Source organism: Mytilus californianus, unplaced genomic scaffold (assembly GCF_021869535.1).
Source record: "Mytilus californianus isolate M0D057914Y unplaced genomic scaffold, xbMytCali1.0.p SCAF_5, whole genome shotgun sequence".
NCBI lineage: Eukaryota > Metazoa > Mollusca > Bivalvia > Mytilida > Mytilidae > Mytilus > Mytilus californianus.
In genome coordinates this window covers 3,051,991-3,076,269 of record NW_026262701.1, presented here as the reverse complement: position 1 = coordinate 3,076,269, position 24,279 = coordinate 3,051,991, and the positions used below count along the sequence as shown (strand labels likewise).

The 24,279-nt window shown below is 31.2% G+C and overlaps 1 protein-coding gene across 1 annotated transcript; it reads left to right on the top strand.

The window, feature by feature from the left end:
* Positions 1-424: 424 nt before the first annotated feature.
* LOC127703074 (sodium- and chloride-dependent betaine transporter-like) lies at positions 425-21,103 on the top strand. Its single transcript, XM_052207460.1, has 15 exons — positions 425-532; positions 2,523-2,772; positions 4,588-4,719; positions 5,416-5,594; positions 6,866-6,978; positions 8,535-8,667; positions 9,761-9,895; positions 11,498-11,601; positions 12,117-12,241; positions 13,205-13,317; positions 13,662-13,793; positions 14,704-14,803; positions 15,214-15,314; positions 16,308-16,475; positions 16,796-21,103. Exons 1-15 carry the CDS (start codon positions 434-436, stop codon positions 16,949-16,951), a joined length of 2,040 nt encoding a protein of 679 aa, XP_052063420.1. The 5' UTR covers positions 425-433; the 3' UTR covers positions 16,952-21,103.
* Positions 21,104-24,279: the final 3,176 nt, after the last annotated feature.

Genomic DNA, 24,279 nt, shown 5'->3' with positions numbered 1-24,279 from the left:
ATTATTTTTTTTGCATTTTTTTCTTATATTTTTGGATTAAATGTTTTAATCTTCCTTGATATCGAATTTGAAGTCTATCCTGTGAATAATAAAAAAGTATTAAGCCGTTTCATATCGGTCAGGACATTAGTGATTTCAAAGTCGAAGTTGGTCAGGTCAAGTTTTCTAACTCTTAAAAATATTTTTTTTAATTTTTTTTCTTTTATTTAATAAATTAATGTTGTCATCTTGCTTGGTTCCAAATTTAAAGTAAATCCTTTAAATAATGAAAACGTAATTAGCATTTTCATATCCGTCAGGACTTTGTCAGGACATTGTCAGGACATTGTCAGGACATTAGTGTAACCCGTTTTGTGGTGTTTTGCTTTTCGTCGGTTCTTGTGTATATAGTTGTAGAAGGGGAGATAACACATTTTAAAATAAACAAACGAACATGGGTGGCTTTAATTTTCAAAATGTTAATACCAAGTCATTTTTTATCTCTGCCTGTGGTGTCCGTGATAGAAAAAATCAGAGGAAGTCACCAGGAGAGGTAAACATATTTTTTGTGTAGAAAAACCCCACAGTCTTCATCACTTTCACCAAATCTTCATGGTTGATTTTTATTTACTTGGGCTGATTATAATTTCAAAATACTCAATTAATCTTACAACGCTTCTTTTCTCTTTGTGCTATACTTTTTGTCTTTTTTGGTTTATAATCTCATTATTTTTGTCGAGCTTTCGACTTTTGTCGAAAAAGCGAGACATAGCGATCCTACATTCCGTCGGCGTCGTCGTCGTTGTCGTCGGCGGCGTCCACAAATATTCACTCTGTGGTTAAAGTTTTTGAAATTTTAATAACTTTCTTAAACTATCCTTGATTTCTACCAAACTTGGACAGAAGCTTGTTTATGATCATAAAATCATATTCAAAAGTAAATTTAGTAAAAAGAAAAATTCCATTTTTTCCGTATTTTACTTATAAATGGACTTAGTTTTTCTGCCAGGAAACATTACATTCACTCTGTGGTTAAAGTTTTTGAAATTTTAATAACTTTCTTAAACTATGCTGGATTTCTACCAAACTTGGAAAGAAGCTTGTTTATGATCATAAGATAATATCCAGAGGTAAATTTTGTAAAAAAAAATTCCATTTTTTCCGTATTTTACTTATAAATGGACTTAGTTTTTCTGCCAGTTAACATTACATTCACTCTGTGGTTAAAGTTTTTAAAATTTTAACAACTTTCTTAAACTATCCTGGATTTGTACCACACTTGGACAGAAGCTTGTTTATGATCAAAAGCTAGTATCAAGAAGGAAATTTTGATAAAATTTTGTTCCATTTTTTCCGTATTTTACTTATAAATGGACTTAGTTTTTCTTCCAGTTAACTTTACATACAGTCTGCAGTTAAAGTTTTAAAAACATTTATTAGATTCAAAAACCATCCTGGATTTTTACCAAACTTGGACAGAAGCTACTTACAATCAAAAGATAGTATAGAGAGGAATATTTTTATTAATTTTTTTCCTCATTTTTGTTGAGCCTGCGATTAACAGCAGAAGTAGGCGAGACACTGGGTTCCGCGGAACCCTTACGAATTTTTTTAATAAGTTTTGGATTTTCAAATATTTTGGCCTCGAGAAATTTGGTTGGAAATGATAAATTGAGTTTCCTATGACAGTTTACTGTTTTAAAATGAAACTTGCATAGATGAACAATATAGATGGGGGAAAATCTTGTTGGATTTTAAGGTAAATATGTCAAAGGTCAAGGTCACAGATGCTAAAAATATGGAAATGGTTGTTCTAGGTGATTTCTTGAGTTGCACTTGTCCGATTTTAATAAAACTTAAAAATTGTTGAAATCACACAGAGTAGGAAAAAGAAAACTCCTAGCAATTGTCCATGGAATTTTATGGTCAGCTGGTCAAAAGTCAAAAGTCACAGGTTCTATAGATTCCTGTATGAAATTCTTCAAAATCTTGATCGTCCTGAATATGCATGAAATATTTGCCACTGGACGTTAAGCAACCAACAATCAATCAATCAATCAAAATCTTGTTTTTCAAGATGAAATTTCTTTAAAAACAGCATTTGATTTAAACGAACATCTTCCTCCAAAAGTCCTGTTCCTTAAATGATTTTAACTACCTACAGTGACCTAAGGACATTCAAAAAAGTAATATATAGTGATACAATGTACATGACTATACTAACAATAATAAAAGGTTTTAAAAAATCCATTTTCAGTGGAAGCTCCCAATGTTGGTTTTTTTTTCAGATATTTTTTTTATTTTCTCTGAAGCCAATTCTCCCAATTGGCTTATCATTAAACTATAGCAGTTTTATTTGCGTACAAATTGAAAGTTATTGATATAAATGATAGAAAGGAGGTGAGATATGTAGTTGTTACTTACAACAATGTACAATATTACAAGGTTTATGTGATGACTGGTCAACTTAAATATTATAAGCCAAAGCATTGTAAACTTTGTAAACTGATTTTTGTAATCATTGTTTTACAATATAATTACAGATTAACAAGAAATGGAACTGTGAGTGTGACATTGATGAAGAGGAGATCATGGAACTACAATCAGATAAATCTGAGCTTGATTACGAAAGGCAAAGCTCTAAAATAGACTCAAAAATGGACTCATCAGAGAGTAGTTACAAGAGAGAAACATGGAGTAGAAAAGCTGATTTTATCTTATCCATTGTAGGATATTCTGTAGGAGTATCTAACATTCTTAGATTTCCTTACTTGTGTGTTCGTAATGGAGGAGGTTAGTCTTAACCATTTAATCAATAAATAATACATACAAATGATAAGACATATCGCTTACATCTTTGTACTTCATTTTGGTCTGTGGTGAAAAATTGTCTCATTGTCAATCCTACCACATTTTCTGATTTTTTTATATTAATAAACATGTTAGACAACAAACAACACCACCTACAGACACCAAACTTTTAAAAAAGTACAAACATTAAGTGTTACCCTTGAGCGTCCATCCTTCCATCCGTTTTTATACGCCCGTTTACGGGACGTATTATGGCATACCGTTGTCCGTCTGTCTGTCCGTCATCAACATGTCGGACATTAACTCAAAAATGCTTTAACCAATTTGCATAAAACTTTGGTGAATTGTTTATATCTATTGACGTGAGCTCCCTTTCTTTTTTTTATAAAATTTAGATTTTACGTTTCCGAGTTATGGGGTTTTATTCATTAAAAAAAGGGGGATTTTCCAGTTTTCGGACAATAAGTCAAGAATGCTTTCACCAACTTCCAAGAAATTGTGGTGAATTGTTTATATCTATTGACATGAGCTCCCTTTCGATTTTTATAAATTTTAGATTTTACGTTTCGGAGTTACAGGGTTTTATTCATAAAAAAAGGGGGGATTTTCCAGTTTTCGGACAAAAACTCAAAAATGCTTTCAGCAATTCTTATGAAACTTTGGTGAATTGTTTGTATGTATTGATGTAAGCTCCCTTTAGAATTTTATAAATTATACATTTTACATTTCTGAGTTATGGGGTTTTATTCATTAAAAAAGGGGTGATTTTCCAGTGTTCGGACAATAACTCAAAAATGCTGTCACCAATTCTCATGAAACGTTGGTTAATTGTTTATATCTATTGATGTAAGCTCCCTTTTTATTTTCATAAATTTCTAATATGACATTGAGAATTTATTGAACTTTATTTGTTTATAGTCTGACAACAGATTTACTAAGTATTGCACAACAGCAAGAAATCTTTAATTGAATATAAATTCAATTCATATAACCAATTTCAAGTTCTTTGACTACATTTATTCAGAAACCTATAATATGTCAAATATTTAATTACAATCCAAATTCAGACCTGAATCAAGCTTGAATATTGTGTCCATTTTTGCCCCAACTGTTCAGGGTTGGACCTCTGCGGGCGTATCTAGCTGCGCTCAGCGAAGCAGTTTATTCCATCTGTCCATACTTCTGTCCATCCCAAAAGTATTTTCACATATTATAAGCAAGCTTGAGCTGGGGCATTTGTGTTCTCAGACACATTCTTTTTTAATTTTTGGTGGAGTTGTCACGGAATAGAAGTTCCTTCATAATGTAAGTTCCAAATGGAAACAATATTCTGGAATATTATTTCCACTGGAATAAATATTACAGTAAATGTTCCTGACGGAATAAATGATATAGAATATTTGTTCCAACAGGAACAGATATTATGACATTGTTTATAACAAAGTTTCCAGTGGAACTTCCGTTAGGCGGAACAAATATACGTTGACAGAGTTTCTAACATTGTCTGACAATCCTTTGATTGTCTTACTTGTTTATCAATAAAGTAATGGGGGAGATAAGCTTACATCACCTTAATTGTAGAATATTCTATTGTATATATCCTTTTAATGGCACAGAAATCCAATAGCAAAACGTTAATATGTAGTTTTCAGCAAAAGACTAGTGTATAAACATGATAAACCACATGTCAAGCACTTTATTAATATTAGAACAAAGTTTGTGCAGATATTTCTATTTATATATTATTTATTATAACAACATAAATGCAGACATTTTAATATTTATGTTTCATTTTAGGTGCTTTCCTGATACCATTTTTCTTCTTCATCATATTTTGTGGGCTTCCATTGTTTTATCTGGAAATATGTCTCGGACAGTTCTCTGGAGTTAGCTCCCTTTTTGTATGGAATATGTGTCCCTTATTCAAAGGTTAGTCCATATGAAGTTGTAAAAATAGCTTTTGATATATAACTGATTAACACTCAAATTACAATTGTATCAATAGGTAAGTGAACTTACATGCAATTTTAAATAAGGTGAATATTTGTATAGAAAGCACATAAAATCAGTTTCCTAACCTTAAATCTGCCATAGAATCATAAAATCTCCAATTTCAAATCTATAGATTTTTCTTAAAAACTAATATGTTGTTAATAAATAAATTTCCATTTGATTGATATAAAATAATCATAGGGTCACCAACTTTGTTTTTGTTGTATTTACCAATCTGTAACCTAAATGGCATAGAGTCATCAAAAATCGACCTTTTACGGCTTACAATTCGATGACATTACGTTTATTTTGACATTTTGTGGTATTTTTTACCTACACCACCACTTTGAATGATGTATGACTTAAAAAGGAAGTTTGACCCTATAATTATTTAACATCATTAAAACTGAAATTAGTATATCAACAACATATCATTTTTAAAGAAAAAAAATATATGGAATCGAAACACTATTTTGCTTATTTTAATAGGTCTGGAATATTTAATGGTACCACTTTCAGCTTTAATGAATTGGTATAACACTATTTTGTTTATTTTAATAGGTCTGGGATATTTAATAGTAACAGTTTCAGCTTTAATGAATTGGTATAACACTATTTTGTTTATTTTAATAGGTCTGGGATATTTAATGGTAACAGTTTCAGCTTTAATGAGTTGGTATTACATTACGATGTTGTGCTGGATCATATATTATTTCTTCAACTCTTTCAAAGATCCATTACCGTGGTCACTGTGTGACCAGAGCTGGAATGAGGCTGGTTGTATTCTGAGTAGACTTTCAACAAATACAACAGTAAGTTAATGTCATACTGGATTTAAACACAAAAAAACATGGTTCACTTTGCGTTATGCCTTTATAACACATAAAATTTAAGGTAGCAACAAGAAATAACATTAAAAAAGAGTTCTTTTAAAATTATTACATGTACTGGTAAGTTCTGTCTTAAAGTCTATTTAACTTATGTAGAGCAAACATTGAATTCCCTCATAGAATTTGACAACTGACTTTTAAGGTGGTACCCAACACCTTGACTAATATTAATTTGGCTCGTTTAATTTTCATAAAATTTTGACAAAATGTTTACTCTGACCCTTTGACAAAAATATAAAAATTTCAAAAAATTTGAACCAACCACTTTATCAGAAAAATTTCATTGGTTATATAGCAGTTTGACAAACCCATATTTTGATCATTGAGAAGCTTAATATTTCCTTAACAATACAACGTAATTAAAACGTTTAGCTGATTTTTACAGAGTTATCTCCCTGTAGTGTTAGGTACCACCTTAAATGTTTCATTTATCTTATTTACTGCATTTCAATTCTATTAAAAAAGTTGCTTTGTGAATAACACAAGATCTTATTCTATATTGTTCATGCTTTGCTTTTATAATTTACATTAAGTACAGCGGCTAATATTAGACGGTTATGAAGGCATGATATCTATATCAGTATATTTATAAATACTTAGAAGTAACTATCAGTAACATTGAATATGTTCACCAATAAAAATGTCTTTTAAATTTTTTTGAGTCTCATAATCCCACATTTCATTTTTGTGTCGCCTTGACAAAGTGGTATAGGCAAGACACAGCAGATCTATTTCCTGGTCATCAACAGTTGTAAATGTTTATGTTGTCAGTTTAAGAGGAATGCACTGTATGTAAGTCAAGGTTATCTCCCTTCAGTAGTGGTCCATTTCAATCTGATAGAAATACAAATTGTGTGTCTAAGCTTCAATTAGGAGGAGAACACTCCCTTCTACTTTCTGTTCTGGTAATTATTACATCAGCTTTTCATGCCTACAAAATTTCAATGGTATGTATAAATACAACAAAAACAGAGGATTCTTAAAGGTCAGTAAAAGAGAAAGTAAAATGGGTCATTTTAAGCAGATTGTTGACACAGTATCTGTATTTTAAGCAGATTGGGTCTATTTGAAACTTGTGCATTGTTTACATGTTACACAGGTGAGATTTATCTCTGTGTCAACAGTTTATTTCATGTAGATAGGAGTAAAATGCAAATTTATATGAAACTCTTAGAATGTTGTATAATTTTCAGGTCGTGAATTGTTCTGAAGTTTTCATGGGACATAACTATATACAAGAGAATGGAACATATACTTGTAATGTATCAAATATTGAATTACAGACAGCTCCTAAACAGTTTTGGCAGTAAGCCTTATATATATATTTTCAAAGGGAGATTATTCTGGAATTATTTTAAACTGATTTATCTCATGTATATTGCATGTCACTTGTTTTGATAGTTTTACTTAATTAAAAACATGACTACTGGTTACCTAATTGAAACAACAAGTTTAACATAAGAACAGAAATGTAATTTTTATAAGTAGTTAAAAATTAAAATAGATTTGTGGTATGAATGCCAATGAGACAGCTATCCATTAAAGACCAAAGGAAAAAGATGTAAACAACTGTCGGTCAATGTACAGCCTTCAACAATAAGCAACACTGATACTGCATATTAGATTATGAAAGGCCAAATGATGACAAATTTGAAACAATTCAGAAGAGAAAACCATTGACCTGATGTATATTATGACAATAAACAGAAATCAGTTATGGCCACTTTATATCAGGCTTCTGGCTTTGGTCAGACATATATATAATATGGTGGGGTCTAAGATGTTTTTTATGATTCTATTGATCAGATTTTATAATACTCTGAAGAGACTTTGCTTAAAAACTAGCATCATAGTTATATGGAACTGAAAAGCAAAATGACAGCTCACTAGAACTAAAATGAGCTATAAGAAACATCTTTTTGGACCATATTGTATGATTTGAATCAATCATCTTCATGCTCCGATTGGTAGTACAAATGTAAACAGCAATGATAGCCTCCATGTAATCTTATATAGAATGTTTAGTTCAAGCTGTTTTAGGCACTAACTTTGCTTAATAATATCAACTCAGACTTCATAATGATTGAAACACAGGATTTTAAATGTAAAAGCTTTTATTTCCTAATATTGAGAACAAGTGTAGTAGTTTTATTGAAATTATCTAAAAATATTTTTGATAGAAGTTCTTATATTGACTGTGATTCATTTTGAAAAATACATGTATATGATCGCCACATTTGAAGATTCAAATTAGTAAGACTAAAATTAATGTTTATTCCTGAAAAATTGTATGACAGATTACAATGAATACATATATTTTCATGGATTGAGGAACATTTTGTATTCATGGAAACTTGATTTTGATCTTCTATACTCAAGAAACTCATGAATAATAATGAATCCAGAGTAAACAGTAATTTCAACTTTTCTGGAACAAAATTACAATAAGATATTATAACATGGTGGGAAAATCTTGAATAAAACTCAGGACAGGAAATATTAAATATTTTTTTTACAGCTTCATTAATCTCTTCTGTATATGTATAAATTTGAATGACTTGCCTAAAAATTAGTTCTGTGGTTCGAATAATAAAAGTTTTTTTTACATGTATTTACAATATTTAATATACTGTTAATACAGATATTTATATTGTGAATCATAAACCACTGGAAAAAATGTGAAATCTAATGAATGCAATTGCAAAAGTTTTATCACAACGAATATTTTGAATGCAAGTTTTTATTTTTGCGAATCTGATACTTTTGCATTTTTTCACATCAATAAAAACATTGCGATAATTTCTGAATTTACAGTAAATTCTTTTCAAAACTAGTGTGTTTATATGTTTTTGTTGATTACAGAAATAATGTGCTTCATATATCCAATGGTATAGAAGAATCTGGTAACGTCCAATGGCATTTAGTTATTTGTTTATTAGTTGCCTGGATACTTGTGTTTCTTTGTTTAATGAAAGGAATTAAGTCTGTAGGAAAGGTGAGATTTATTTTTATACATTATACTTATTCTGTGCTGTCAATCAGTTAGATACAATGATCCCATTCTGGATTAAGTTAATCTTAATGGATGACATCCATATAATGAAATAAAATAATATGTACAAGTTGGTATTTTATTTGATTGACATACCTCCATCATTACCATTCACATTAAGTTGGTATTTTATTTGTTTGACATACCTCCATCCTTACCATTCACATTAAGTTGGTATTTTATTTGATTGACATACCTCCATCCTTACCATTCACATTAAGTTGGTATTTTATTTGATTGACATACCTCCATCCTTACCATTCACATTAAGTTGGTATTTTATTTGATTGACATACCTCCATCCTTACCATTCACATTAAGTTGGTATTTTATTTGATTGACAAACCTCCATCCTTACCATTCACATTAAGTTGGTATTTTATTTGATTGACATACCTCCATCCTTACCATTCACATTAAGTTGGTATTTTATTTGATTGACATACCTCCATCCTTACCATTCACATTAAGTTGGTATTTTATTTGATTGACATACCTCCATCCTTACCATTCAGATTGGATAATATTCAATTTCAGGTCTTTTATTGGTAAAGGGCCAGTTTCAATTTTGCCAAAATTAAACTCGAATTTCAACTTTATCATAAAATATCAAAAAGGACATACTTTAGTTATATAATGGATCTATTTTAAAAGGCTTACTGTTGAGTAAAACAAATCTATCCATAATAGTATATATTAGAGGCTCCTAAGTCAGCACATTTTGCAGATATTGTCAGAACACAATGTTAGTTTTGGGTTGTAACTTCCTCGTTTATAATGTGATATACCAAAAAGTAGTTATTTCATATAGCCGACTAGTATAGAGTGGATTATGAGTAAGGGCATAGTTATATAAATATAACAACTTATTTGAATATTCAGAAAAACTGATGACATTCTTGTTTGATTGAACCTTATAAAAAATTTTTATACTGCTTTAAATTCGGAATGTCTTGTGTGTGATCATTGTGATGGTTTCTCTAATAGACTAGATATAACTAGTAAATAATGAGTAAATATTTCTCCTTTAACTTAGGTTGTGTATTTCACAGCTATATTACCATATGTACTATTGACTATAGTATTTGTAAGAGGACTGATGATGCCGGGATCTATTGATGGTATTATATTCTACCTTAAACCTGACTTCAGCAGGTTATTAGACATTCAGGTAAGACATGACTTAGATTTGACTGTTTGTCAGAGGACTGATGATGCCGGGATCTTTTGATGGTATTATATTCTACCTTAAACCTGACTTCAGCAGGTTATTAGACATTCAGGTAAGACATAACTTAGATTTGACTGTTTGTCAGAGGACTGATGAAGCCGGGATCTATTGATGGTATTATATTCTACCTTAAACCTGACTTCAGCAGGTTGTTGGACATTCAGGTAAGACATGACTTAGATTTGACTGTTTGTCAGAGGACTGATGATGCCGGGATCTTTTGATGGTATTATATTCTACCTTAAACCTGACTTCAGCAGGTTATTAGACATTCAGGTAAGACATAACTTAGATTTGACTGTTTGTCAGAGGACTGATGATGCCGGGATCTATTGATGGTATTATATTCTACCTTAAACCTGACTTCAGCAGGTTGTTAGACATTCAGGTAAGACATGACTTAGATTTGAGTGTTTGTCAGAGGACTGATGATGCGGGGGTCTATTGATGGTATTATATTCTAGCTTAAACCTGACTTCAGCAGGTTATTAGACATTCAGGTAAGAGTGTTTGTCAGAGGACTGATGATGCCTGGATCTCTTGATGGTCCTAAATTCTATCAAACTTGACTTCAGCAGGTTGTTAGACATTCAAGTAAGAAATAAGTTTATTTGTGGCTGCTGTAAAACTTAAGGAACAAATTCTGAATTAAGTGGAAAAATAAAGGAAATTTACTGACTACATAATACAAGCAATGAAAAACGGAACAAGTGTTTTTTCTTTAAACTGTTACTTAATTTGTAGGAATATTAAATTATTACCCAGCAAACTTGAAAATAATCTTTTCCTGAGAGATTTGATGAAAATTGAATCCAACTATAATGTACATGCTCATAAAACACAATGACATTAAACTTATAAAAGAGAGGCGAAAGATACCAAGAGAGGTGAAAGATACCAAGAGAGGCGAAAGATACCAAGAGAGGCGAAAGATACCAAGAGAGGCGAAAGATACCAAGAGAGGTGAAAGATACCAAGAGAGGCGAAAGATACCAAGAGAGGCGAAAGATACCAAGAGAGGTGAAAGATACCAAGAGAGGCGAAAGATACCAAGAGAGGCGAAAGATACCAAGAGAGGTGAAAGATACCAAGAGAGGCGAAAGATACCAAGAGAGGCGAAAGATACCAAGAGAGGCGAAAGATACCAAGAGAGGCGAAAGATACCAAGAGAGGTGAAAGATACCAAGAGAGGCGAAAGATACCAAGAGAGGTGAAAGATACCAAGAGAGGCAAAAGATACCAAGAGAGGTGAAAGATACCAAAGGGATATTCAAACTCATAAGTCGAAACAAATTAACAACAGCATGACTAAAAAAAAAAAGAAAAACGTTGACAAGACAAACAACAGTACACAAAACACAACATAGAAAACTAAAGCCTAAACAACATGAACCCCACCAAAAACTGGTGATGACCACAGGTGCTCTGGAAGGGTAAGCTGATAAAAATAAAGGACACATACAAGAATATCTCAGTAATTGTTTTGATTATACTCACATGGTTAAATGTGATTTTGTGACAATTTTGTGGATTGTCTTGTAGGTATGGTTGGAGGCAGGACTACAGGTTTTCTACTCACTAGGTCCAGCTTGGGGAGGCTTGATAACCATGTCAAGTTATAACAAGTTTGATAACAATTGTCTAAGGTAGATTTATTTGTACACAATTGCCTGTACCAAGTAAGGAATATGACAGTTGTTTTCCATTCGTTTAATGTGTTTGAGCTTTTAATTTTGCCATTTGATAAAGGACTCTCTGTTTCAAATTTTGTTTGGAGTTCGGTATTTTTTGTTATTTTACTTTTTGCAACATTTTGAAAAGATCACCATATCTCTTATTGGGTGCATTGTTATCACTTGGTTTTTGTTCAGAGTTTCCTTGCTTGGTAAACACTTTTTACCTACTTTTCAAAAATGTTTAGATAAAACTGAAATATCCTCACATCCAAGATGGCCATTACTGACCTGTTTATGTTGCAAGGTTAGTTTCTAAGTCAAATGACGGGGTTCAACATTTTACTTAGATTTGAAATTTTGATTCAAGATTTCCATTTATTTCTGTTTTAAGGTTGAGATGATGCAAAATTAAGAGTAGTCTATGATTCATGACATCAAAATAAACTTTTAACTAAATATTAACTTTCCCAATTTCTTTTGTCTAGGGATGCTATCATAGGAACATTAGCAGACACTTTGACAAGTTTCTATGGAGGCTTTGTTATATTTGCCATCCTGGGAGCCATGTCATATGAAGCTAAACTGCCAATAACTGAAGTTGCTACATCAGGTGAGACAGACACCATAAACTTATCATTGATTAATAAGCCTACTGCATAAGAGTTGTCAAACAGTTTTTCCTATAAGAATAAGATGTGGTATGATTTCCAATGAGACAACCCTCCACCAGAGACCAATGATGTAGAATATTAGCAGCTATAGGTCATCATATGGCCTTTAACAATGAGCAAAACCAATACTGCATAGCAAGCTATAAAAGGCCCCTAGTATGCATGTAATTTTCGTCACTGGACAATAAACTAACTACAATTAATCAAAACATTTTACTGTAGAAAAATATTTTTTTAATGATATCAGATTGATAAAGGAAACAATAGAAAGGTGAAGGCTGAGCTCAGAATAGTTAAAACAATGATCTATCCATAATACATCATAGTAACATGTTATACATTGAATCATGGAATCAAAACCAATCATTTTGTGAAAGAGTTGATTATAGCAATCAAAACCAATCATTTTGTGAAAGAGTTGATTATAGCAATCAAAACCAATCATATTGTGAAAGAGTTGATTATAGCAATCAAAACCAATCATATTGTGAAAGAGTTGATTATAGCAATCAAAACCAATCTTATTGTGAAAGAGTTGATTAAAGCAATCAAAACCAATCATATTGTGAAAGAGTTGATTAAAGCAATCAAAACCAATCATTTTGTGAAAGAGTTGATTAAAGCAATCAAAACCAATCATATTGTGAAAGAGTTGATTATAGCAATCAAAACCAATCATTTTGTGAAAGAGTTGATTATAGCACATTATGTATGAAGTGCAATATTCCTTCAAATGAAGAAATATTTTACAACAATATGAAACTACAAATGTATGCAAAAAGTTTACAACTAATTTCAGTGTACATTTGAAATTATCAATATGTTATAAATGAATTATGGACTAAGTTAACTAAACATAGTACTAAAAATTTGGTGGAATAATAATAGACTTTTGTTTGTAGGTCCAGGTTTAGGTTTGGTGGCCTACCCTGAAGCCATTAACAAATTACCGATGCCACAAGTTTGGGCAGTTATATTTTTCCTTATGCTATTGTTTCTTGGTATTGATAGTCAGGTCAGTGTAAGATCAATAGTTACATTTAGGAGATGTTTATACAAAAACAAACAAAAAAAAACCAAAGTTTTGTGTAAGAATCTTTTAATTATTAATATACAAATTGTTTTCATGATAAAATTAAGAGATTTGAAATAATATTTACAAATCAAGATGGAACATTTTCCAATCTAATAAGTGTCTAAAAACAAAAATACCTTAAATTGTTTCAAATAACCATGATTATTTATAGTTACATTAAAAAACATTAGATAATGGATAACTTTAACAATATGATTTACAACTTCTCCCCATGTTTATATTGACTGTATTTAATTACTGATAATTGACAATTGTCATTCCAGTTTGGAACATTTGAGACAGTATGTAGTGGATTAGTAGATGCATTCCCACAGAAGTTAGGCAAGAGGAGAATATTACTAACAGCCTCTCTGTCATGTGTCCTGTTTCTATTAGGCCTGCCATTTACAATGAATGTAAGTGTATTATGTATCAAATATGTTTTAATGTCACAAACATTGACTCAGTCATTTATTGTATTTACACTGTTTTTTATGTTAAAAAATTTATATATGTAAATTATGGACATACTATGATCAGAAAAATGTATGAAAAATAGAATTATAAAAATTTACTCTGATAATTATGCATAGGGTTTTAATTGTAAAGAAAAATCGGTCAGGTGATTCTATTCCAGAGAGAGAAAATATGATGGACAGAATAAGACAGGACCTTTATTGGTCAGAAAGGTCAAAATGCTTACATCATTTCTATATTTTACTTTCAGGGAGGAATGTAGCTGTACCAGATAGTAGACTGGTATACAGCTTCATTATGTGTCATGCTGACATCATTTCTATATTTAACTTTCATGGGAATGTACCTGTACCAGATAGTAGACTGGTACGCAGCCTCATTGTGTGTCATGCTGACATCATTTCTATTTTTAACTTTCAGGGAGGAATGTACCTGTACCAGATAGTAGACTGGTACGCAGCCTCATTGTGTGTCATGCTGACATCATTTCTATTTTTAACTTTCAGGGAGGAATGTACTTTTACAAGTTAGTTGACTGGTATGCAGCTTCATTGTGTGTCATGCTTACATCATTTCTATATTTAACTTTCAGGGAGGAATGTACCTGTACCAGATAGTAGACTGGTACGCAGCCTCATTGTGTGTCATGCTGACATCATTTCTATATTTAACTTCAGGGAGGAATGTACTTTTACCAGTTAGTTGACTGGTATGCAGCCTCATTGTGTGTCATGCTAACATCATTTCTATATTTAACTTTCAGGGAGGAATGTACTTTTACCAGATAGTAGACTGGTATGCAGCCTCATTGTGTGTCATGCTAACATCATTTCTATATTTAACTTTCAGGGAGGAATGTACCTGTACCAGATAGTAGACTGGTATGCAGCCTCATTGTGTGTCATGCTGACATCATTCCTGGAGTGTATTGTTATAGGATGGATTTATGGTAATTCTATAGCAATTTGGTTTTACAGGGCTTTAATTAATAAGTCATACCCTGTGTCTGAAATTTGTAAACTTGAAAACACATTGGAATTAAAAGAGGTGTAGGGTATTTGTCAATGAGACAGCAATCCGACATAACTGAAAATTGTGAAATACATTTAAAGGTCATTATATGATGTTCTGTGATATAAATAGTTCAAAGTCTAGACAAGTTAAATACGAATTTAAAAAGATACTATTTTTGATAGAATCTCGAGAAAATACCCAACAAATTTCTTAGATTGTAAAACGAAAATTATTTAAATATTTTAGATCCTTCTTATTAATAAAATGATCACTTGAGTTAAAATGATGTGGATGTAAGCAATGAAAAGGAATAATCCTTAGATCAGTAAATACTTTAACTTACAGGTGCAGAGAGATTTAGCAGAGACATTCAATTAATGCAGGGACGACCAGCACCTAAGATATTCAGGGTTTGTTGGTGTATAGTGACTCCTGCTATTATGTTGGTAAGTATTTTTATAAATGAGGTGTTAAAGTACTTTCCATGTATTATGAGCCTTTGGCTAATGTTGATATATTCATTCATAAAACTTCAATTATTCAATAGTACTATATTGTAGATTAGTTTGTGTAAATGTAAGTGACTTTTTTCCAAGCTGTATTACTCTGAGAAAAAAACAATGTAAGAAGTATTATAAGCCAACTTTTTGTTCACAGTAAAATGTTTCACCCCTTAACTCTTTTCAAACAGCATAATTTGTCACACACATATTGAAGTTAGTCAACATGTCACCTGATTAGAAGACAAGAAAGAGAAAAATCTACATGTGCTGTATATCAGATGATGATAAACACATAATAAACAATACAAAAAATCTTTGATAAGCAATAGATTCACAGTACATGTATTAATAAATTCTTTTTTGAATTCTTTAAGTCTTTTGGATATGAAATAAAATAACATTATCAAAATGAAATTTGTTTATAAAATCACAAAAACAGTCACCAGTAGTTCAACAATGTGCACATACCCTTAAACAAGTGCAAATAACCATGATGAAGATTATAATAATACCACATGTGCAAATAATTATGATGAAGATTATAAAAATACCACATGTGCAAATATTTATGATGAAGATTATAAAAATACCACATGTGCAAATAATTATGATGAAGATTATAAAAATACCACATGTGCAAATAATTATGATGAAGATTATAAAAATACCACATGTGCAAATTATTAAGATGAAGGTTATAAAAATACCACATGTGCAAATAATTATGATGAAGATTATAAAAATACCACATGTGCAAATAATTATGATGAAGATTATAAAAATACCACATGTGCAAATAATTATGATGAAGATTATAAAAATACCACATGTGCAAATAATTATGATGAAGATTATAAAAATACCACATGTGCAAATAATTATGATGAAGATTATAAAAATACCATGTGACTTACACTTATGTTTTCACTTTTACAGATAGCTTTTATCATGACATTAACACAGTACCAGCCACCTACATATGAGGGATACCAATATCCTGTGTTTGCTAGGGCTTTGGGCCTCTTGTTGGCAGTAGTTCCACTAATACCACTTCCTATTCTTATGATTATACAGTTTTTACAGACTCCAGGAACATTCTGGGAGGTATTCAGACTTTTAATCAGTTTGTGAGTTAATCGCCCCAGTTCACACATCAATAACCTCTAAAATTAATGTGTTTAATCCTATAATAATATCCTAGTAAAAAGATATAAAAATGTCCTCATATTTACTATAAAATGTGATAAAAAAATTTGTTCCTGTAATATGGTTTTTAGATTTTTAAGATACATGTACAACTTGATCTAATACTAAAGAAAATAAGACTTTTTAAAATGAGGTCAAAACTTTTAAACAATTTAAGCAACATTGATTTAAACCCACAATAATATTTTATTGCATAAATAAAATTCTCACTATTTCAGAGACTTCAGACATTGCTGAGACCGTCAAAAGACTGGGGACCTCACCCAGATCACCTTAAAGAGGACTATCAGAATTCCTATTGTCATCACAAAAGTCATAATGTCTGGAACTACATGACGACAAACATATTTGGACCACCTACATGTAAACTGTAGCATAGAACATGATAGTAATAGAATATGTCACCATGATATATGGCCCCTCAAAGAAGTCATATTATTTCATGTCATATGGACAATCAGAATCCATACAATGTTCATTCAGGAAAATTTTATCAGGTGATGCCATTTAAAATATGGTTAATTAGACAAATATCTCTAGTAAGGTTAGTGGGAGAGATATGGCTTTTTTTTCAAAAGTGCCAATTTATCAGCAGTCTTTCTATCTAGATACTATTATGTTAATCTGATCCAATCAAAAAAGAATTTCTTTACTTTAAAGTTTCATTAAATATTTGGTTTACCCTACTGTTATGAATTTCAGCAGGAAGATTCTATTCTAGAGGGCAAGCTTGTTGATTTTTCTCATTTGACTAAACAAATTAAAACAAGTGGTTCATTGAAATCTGATAGGATAATGTGGATAGATTGTAGAGAGGAATTTGTGTGTATCTACCCCAAGTATGGCAGCAAAGACAAATAATTCTTACTTAAATTATGTTAATTGATGACTACTGTAAATTCAGAAATTATTGCGTGCATTTATTATTGCGATTTTGTCATTTTAGACTAAAATGAGATTTTATTGTTGCAATATTGAGAAAAATCCTGTTTAATTCATATAAAAATTTCAAAGTGCAAGTTTAAATTATTGCGATTATAACCCTGTCACATTTTTCGCAATAATAAAAACCACACTATAATTTCTGAATTTATAGTATATATATATATAAGTGATACAGTATAAAAAAAAATATGTCCAATAAACTATTCTGCTCTTCTGTTATGATTAATGTATGATGACATTGATGATTATCTTCATATACGTCCTGCCAGCAAATTAGATCATTACTTCATAGTGCATTCTTTTACATGGTGTAGTCTCCTCTTTTTGATATTTTTATGTGCATTCTATAGAGTTCATTTCACCTATGAATGCAAACAAAATTAAGAAAAATGTTTCAAGTGTTTCAAATGAATGTTATTATCATGAAGTATGTTCTGCTTGATTTTCTCCCTGCCTTACTACTAGCCAAAATTTTGTTTAAGTTGTCTAAAAACATCAAATCGCTTAAATCGTTAAAGTATTGACATTTAAAATTGATAATTCATCTTCGTGTTTCTAGATTGGTAAATAAGCAAATATTGCTGTTACATGATGTACAAGTACTTTAATGTTGTCTCATTGGCAATCATACCACATCTCCTTATTTTTATATTGATATGATTTACCATCTTTTGCCAACTAATGGCTATTTCATGGTGGTCACTATTTATTTGTGGGCGAAGCTCAGAGAGAACCACCCACCTTCCACAGGAAAACTGACAATTCTAGTAAATTAAGATTGGAGTCCAACGCACCTGCTACCTGTGGGGTTCAAACTCATAACCTCAGTGTTGATAGGCTATTAATACAATAGTTGTACTTCTTAGACCACTCAGCAACCGAGGCCCTTCTGCCTTCTAAACAAACTGATCATCATAATATAGCTAGGAGTGCTGCAAGTTGCCAGCAATCAATCAATTAAACAATAAAAGTACATATGTGATAGTGATGAAAACAATATCTTAACTAATTGTTATCTGTATACTATGTTGTGGATCTGTTTTATAGAAGTGCTAAAAATCATCATTAAGTGCTATGAAATGTGAAGTATACTATTGTTATTCATTGCTTTTTTATTTTGCCTTTTTTTTTGACGAGGGCTTTATTGCCAGTCAAGATTGTTAAATACACCAATTATTTATTTGTTCAGTTCATAAAAAACTTTTTGTTTGTTTATTCTTATTTTGTCATTTAGGCCATATGGAAATATAGATTGTTTTGCATCGCTGCCAATTCACATGCTTTCTGCATGAAGTATATGCCATTTTGTTGAGCCTGCGAAATTTATTTCACAAAATTGAGACATAGCGATCCTAGATTCTATTGTTGGCGCCGTCAACATTTTGGTTCAGTCTGTGGTTAAAGTTTTTTTAGACATCAATAACTTTGTCAAACCTACATGGAATTTTATGAAATTTGGACAGAAGCTTGTTTTTGACCAAAATACAGTATCCAGAGCAAAATTATTAAAATATTTATTTTCATTTTTCCCTACTTTACTGATAAATGGACTTAGTTTTTTTACAATTTAACAAGTAGATACAGTCTGAGGTTAACTTTTTTCAGTCATCAATAACTTTGTCAAACCTTAATGGAATTTTAGGAAATTTGGACAGAAGCTTAGTTATGACCTAAATACAGTATTCAGAGCTTTTCCGTATTTAACTGATAAATGGACTTAGATTTTTTTACATTTAACAAATAGATTCAGTTTGGGGTTAAAGTTTGTTACACATCAATTACTTTATCAAACCTTCATAGAATTTTATGAAACTTTGGCAGAAGCTTTTTTATGATTAAGACATAATGTCTAAAACAAATCTTCAAGACCATAAAATAGCTTCCAAAGAAAAAGTTTGATTTTTTTTTTTAAATTCTGTGTTTAACTGAATAAGGGACTCACTTTTTAAGTCGACATTACACTTTTACACTGACAGCAGCAATCGCAGGCAAGACACATGGTTCCATGGAACCCCTTACAAATTTTTTTAATTGGTTACACATTATATTTTCGTTACACAGCATGTTCATGCATTCCATGTCTTTACATGCTATCACACACATTCTTGTACCTTATTGTACTGATACAGATTTTCAGTTGTTAGTTATTTACTTTCGGTTTGAAATACTCTTATCTTTTTCCTTTGATTGTTAATTATATTAAGGTATTGAATGGTTTCTGCTACAAAGTTAAAACATTTTTCCTTGCTGGAAAATGACTGTTGTTTGAAATAGATCGTTTTCCTTGTCCTCTAGCTTTATATACAGAAGAAGAGGTACTATTTTTCCTATCAACATGTAAGGGAATCAGAGTTTAATGTGGATAAAAGAAAGTGATCGTGTGCCAAACAATTTATAAGACTATTTATAGCATTGAGACACAATTTTCAAACTTTGTTGCAAAGCATAATTTTCCTAAGCAAATTGTTATCATAAAAATGTAAACAATACTATTTTTGTCATGAATAGGCATTAAGCTGTGATGTTTTGAATTAGCTATCAGAATTTGAATTGCAAGTTTTTATTTTTGTGAAACCTATGCTGTGGCTTTTTTCACAATTGTTTAAACAATGCAAAAATTTATAAACTTACTTTAATCCTTTTCATTGATCTCATGTAAATGTTTATTTTATCAAACATTTTTTGTATCTCATTATTTAGCATTCATCATTATATATGTGTTATATTGTAAAAGTAGTCATTGTCATGGTGCAGACATTTTTCTATTCTTAGTATATATAGTTGTGCAATCTGATAAGTGTTACAATGAGTGCTCTAGGAAAATTGATAATAATACAATTTTGTATAGTATATATAACCAGGATTATGAAGTGACGAACCAAAGGGGATTTATTTTTTCTTAGATTTTAAATTTGAATATTAATGTTTAATCCTTGCATATAAAGTTTGCAAGTAACCATGGAATCAACTGTAATAGTAAAAAGCTAAATATTTGCTATTTCAAAAACAATTATAATCAGTTTTGTGTTTCTTAGATTTTAAATTTAATTTTTTTTATGGATTTATATTTTTATTAAAAATTATCTACACACAAATTATCTACTGTTAGGATAAGGTATAAAAAGGCCACTTTTTTGTCCTTTTGTATTTGAAATCAATAACTATAAATGCATCAAATAACATCTTTTGTTAATATATTTTTAATTTTTCAGTGACCAAATAAAGACTCTTATCGTATATCCCACTTTTATTATTAAACAGAATATTTTATCATCCAAGTTTTTTTTTGTATAAATTCAAGATTCATGATAATACAGTGAAAAATTACTCTTTTTTTTATAACTAGCTTAATTAATTGTGTATTGACTAATATTTTTATAAACATTGTGATTTTGTGCTATTAGTATTATTTGTCTAAATGAAAGTTTTGTTGTACATGTGATCTGTATAATTTGATTTTAGTTTGTGTTATAGCTAGTCTTTATTTGTTTGTTTTTTTTCCCTTGTTTGATCGAATGTGAATAATATGTTCTGTAAAGATAATGCATTCCATTTGAAATAAATATTTTTAAAGAAAAATATTTACTGTTTGTGTCATACTTTTTTCCCAATAATCAAATATTTCTTTTCGAATGATTTAAAAACAAAATACGTCAGGAATTTTGCATGTATTTGCTTTGGTCACATGTAAGATCGTAGTACCAAAGCTGATATGATGTACAATACACACATGAAGTTAAAAAAAACTTGCTTTATTTTTTATTTTTTCAAAAGCAAATATTAGAAAATAAAAAAAACAAAACACAACAAAATTTCAAAAACAAATGTGGTAAGAACTCACAAATTCACACACCTGCTCCCCACATTTTCATAGATACATGTATGGCAAAAGTCAATATTGTGCTTTCTCAAAATATTCATTCAGATAAAAAAGAAAAAAAATAGTGCACAATGTCATTCAGTTAGAGAGAGTCTGTGAAAAATGTATATTTTGGTATGTATGGCCAATTCCTTGTTATTGCTTTGGAAAACCTAAAAAACAATTATAGTCTAAAGCTGAAATGAGAGGTGGACACAGGTTACTTAAGAAACTTTCCATTTAATTAGTCCCCTAGCGACGAAGTCGTAGGGGACTTTAGGTTTGCACTCCGTCCGTCTGTCCGTCTGTCCATCCGTCAGTCCGGCAAATCAGCTTTCCACACTTTTTTTCTTCGTTCTTGAAGATATTGATTTGATATTTGGTATATAGTTTTATCATGACAAGTTATAGATCAAGTTCGAATTTTGTTCTGGTCTGACAAACAAAAAGTTCAAAAAATTCTTCAAATAATTTAACAAAGAATCTTTTAAAAAATGAGTTATCTCCCTTTGTACAGAAATATGGTTTAACATAGTACTCTAACATTAGATATGGTCCAGAATTATGGTCCATAACTCTGGACCATATCTAATGTTAGAGTACTATGTTAAACCATATTTCTGTACAAAGGGAGATAACTCATTTTTTAAAAGACATTCTTTGTTAAATTATTTGAAGAATTTTTTGAACTTTTTGTTTGTTATCTAGTATAAACTAATTTTCTGAATGTTATATTTATAAAAAAAAATTATGAAGAGAAATCCTTTAATTAGATAATAATCTATTTTTATTAATGTATATATTTCAATACATAACATAATGCGAAATAAAAGTTGTTGACATTTTATAGATAAGTTACAAATCTATATTAGTTTGTGAAGAAAAAATATTTGGAACTATTAATTATATTTTATTATAATTTGAAAATAGATATACACTGTATTACATCATATCTAATTTTAGAGAACTATTAATCATATCTAATGTTTTTTTCACTCATATGTATAATCAGTTTTCCACACTGTTTTTAGTCATGCTTGAAGATATTGACATGATATTTACTTTTTGTTTACACCATGACAAGTTATTGAACAAGTTAGCATTTTGTTCCAGTAAAAAGAATTTTTACCCGGTAGGGGACTATGTATTGCCATGCAATACTCTCAAAATGCTTGTTTTTATTGAACTAGTCATTAGCTATAGAGGAGTTTGAGGTATAAAATATGGATGATGGAACAAAGGAATAAATAAATAGATGACCAACATACAAATAAACATAGCAGCTATCATGCACTAAATGCTTCTTTTAGCAGTGAAGGGGATAAAAAAAACACTTTTTAACTCAAAAGAACACTTAGCCATGATTCTGTGACACCGTGAATTTCATTTTAACTTGAGGGTTTCCTGAAAATGACTGATGGTGAAAAAATAGAAGTTTTTTCAAACCTGAGACTGCCATAAAAAGTAAAACAACAAAAATACCAAACTCCAAGGAAAATTCAAAACTGAAAATCCCTTAACAGTGTAATTAATTACCGACACTCATGCATACGACTTCTCATGTGTCTGCACAGATCTGAAAATGAAGAGAAGATACCAAGAGGCAATTAAAAACAAGAGGTTAAAGATAACAGACTAAAGCCCACAACAGTCCACCAAGTACATTACAGAAAACCTGGGACATAATATATTGACGTTAGTATAATAGTCCCAGAGAAAACTAAAGCCTGGACCAAACAAGCTCAAAGACCAGCAGTGACCTCAGGTGCCCCAGGAGGTTAGCATTTCCTTTGCCATTAGCGTTATAAAGGGGCGGAAGATACCAAAGACAAGCGCGGAAGATACCAAAGACAAGCGGTGACCTCAGGTGACCCAGGCGGTGAGTATTTCCTTTGCCATTAGTGTTATATAGGGGCGGAAAATACCAAAGACCAGCGGTGACCTCGGGTGCCCCAGGAGGTTAGTATTTCCTTTGCCATTAGTGTTATAAAGGGGCGGAAGATACAAAAGACCAGCGGTGACCTCAGGTGCCCCAGGCGGTGAGTATTTCATTTGCCATTAGTGTTATAAAGGGGCGGAAGATACCAAAGACCAGTGGTGACCTCAGGTGACCCAGGAGGTTAGTATTTCCTTTGCCATTAGTGTTATAAAGGGGCGGAAGATACCAAAGACCAGCGGTGACCTCAGGTGCCCCAGGCGGTGAGTATTTCCTTTGCCATTAGTGTTATAAAGGGGCGGAAGATACCAAAGACCAGCGGTGACCTCAGGTGCCCCAGGCGGTGAGTATTTCCTTTGCCATTAGTGTTATAAAAGGGCGGAAGATACCAAAGACCAGCGGTGACCTCAGGTGCCACAGGAGGTGAGTTTTTCCTTTGCCATTAGTGTTATAAAGGGGCGAAAGATACCAAAGACCAGTGGTGACCTCAGGTGACCCAGGAGGTTAGTATTTCCTTTGCCATTAGTGTTATAAAGGGGCGGAAGATACCAAAGACCAGTGGTGACCTCAGTTGACCCAGGAGGTTAGTATTTCCTTTGCCATTAGTGTTATAAAGGGGCGGAAGATACCAAAGACCAGTGGTGACCTCAGGTGACCCAGGAGGTTAGTATTTTCTTTGCCATTAGTGTTATAAAGGGGTGGAAGATACCAAAGGAATAATCAAGCTCAAAAGTCAAAGAGAGACAGACATAATCATTGCTAAAAACGAAAACTAGACAAAAAGTAAAATCACAAAAATAAACTCCGAGGAAAATTTATAAAGGAAAGTCCCCAATCAAAAGCAACAGTCAACACTACATAAATAACTAAAGACTGAGCAACATGAACCCAACCAAAAACCTTGAAGATATCATGTTCCCCAGAAGGGTAATCATATCACATATGGCACCCGTCATCTTGCT

Bases quoted from the DNA above. Each gene is read 5' to 3' on its own strand.
- LOC127703074 (XM_052207460.1), top strand. From the start codon at position 434: ATGGGTGGCTTTAATTTTCAAAATGTTAATACCAAGTCATTTTTTATC. The intron at 8,668-9,760 runs GTGAGATTTATT...CCTTTAACTTAG, and splicing joins GAATTAAGTCTGTAGGAAAG to GTTGTGTATTTCACAGCTAT. The intron at 16,476-16,795 runs GTATTCAGACTT...TCACTATTTCAG, and splicing joins CTCCAGGAACATTCTGGGAG to AGACTTCAGACATTGCTGAG.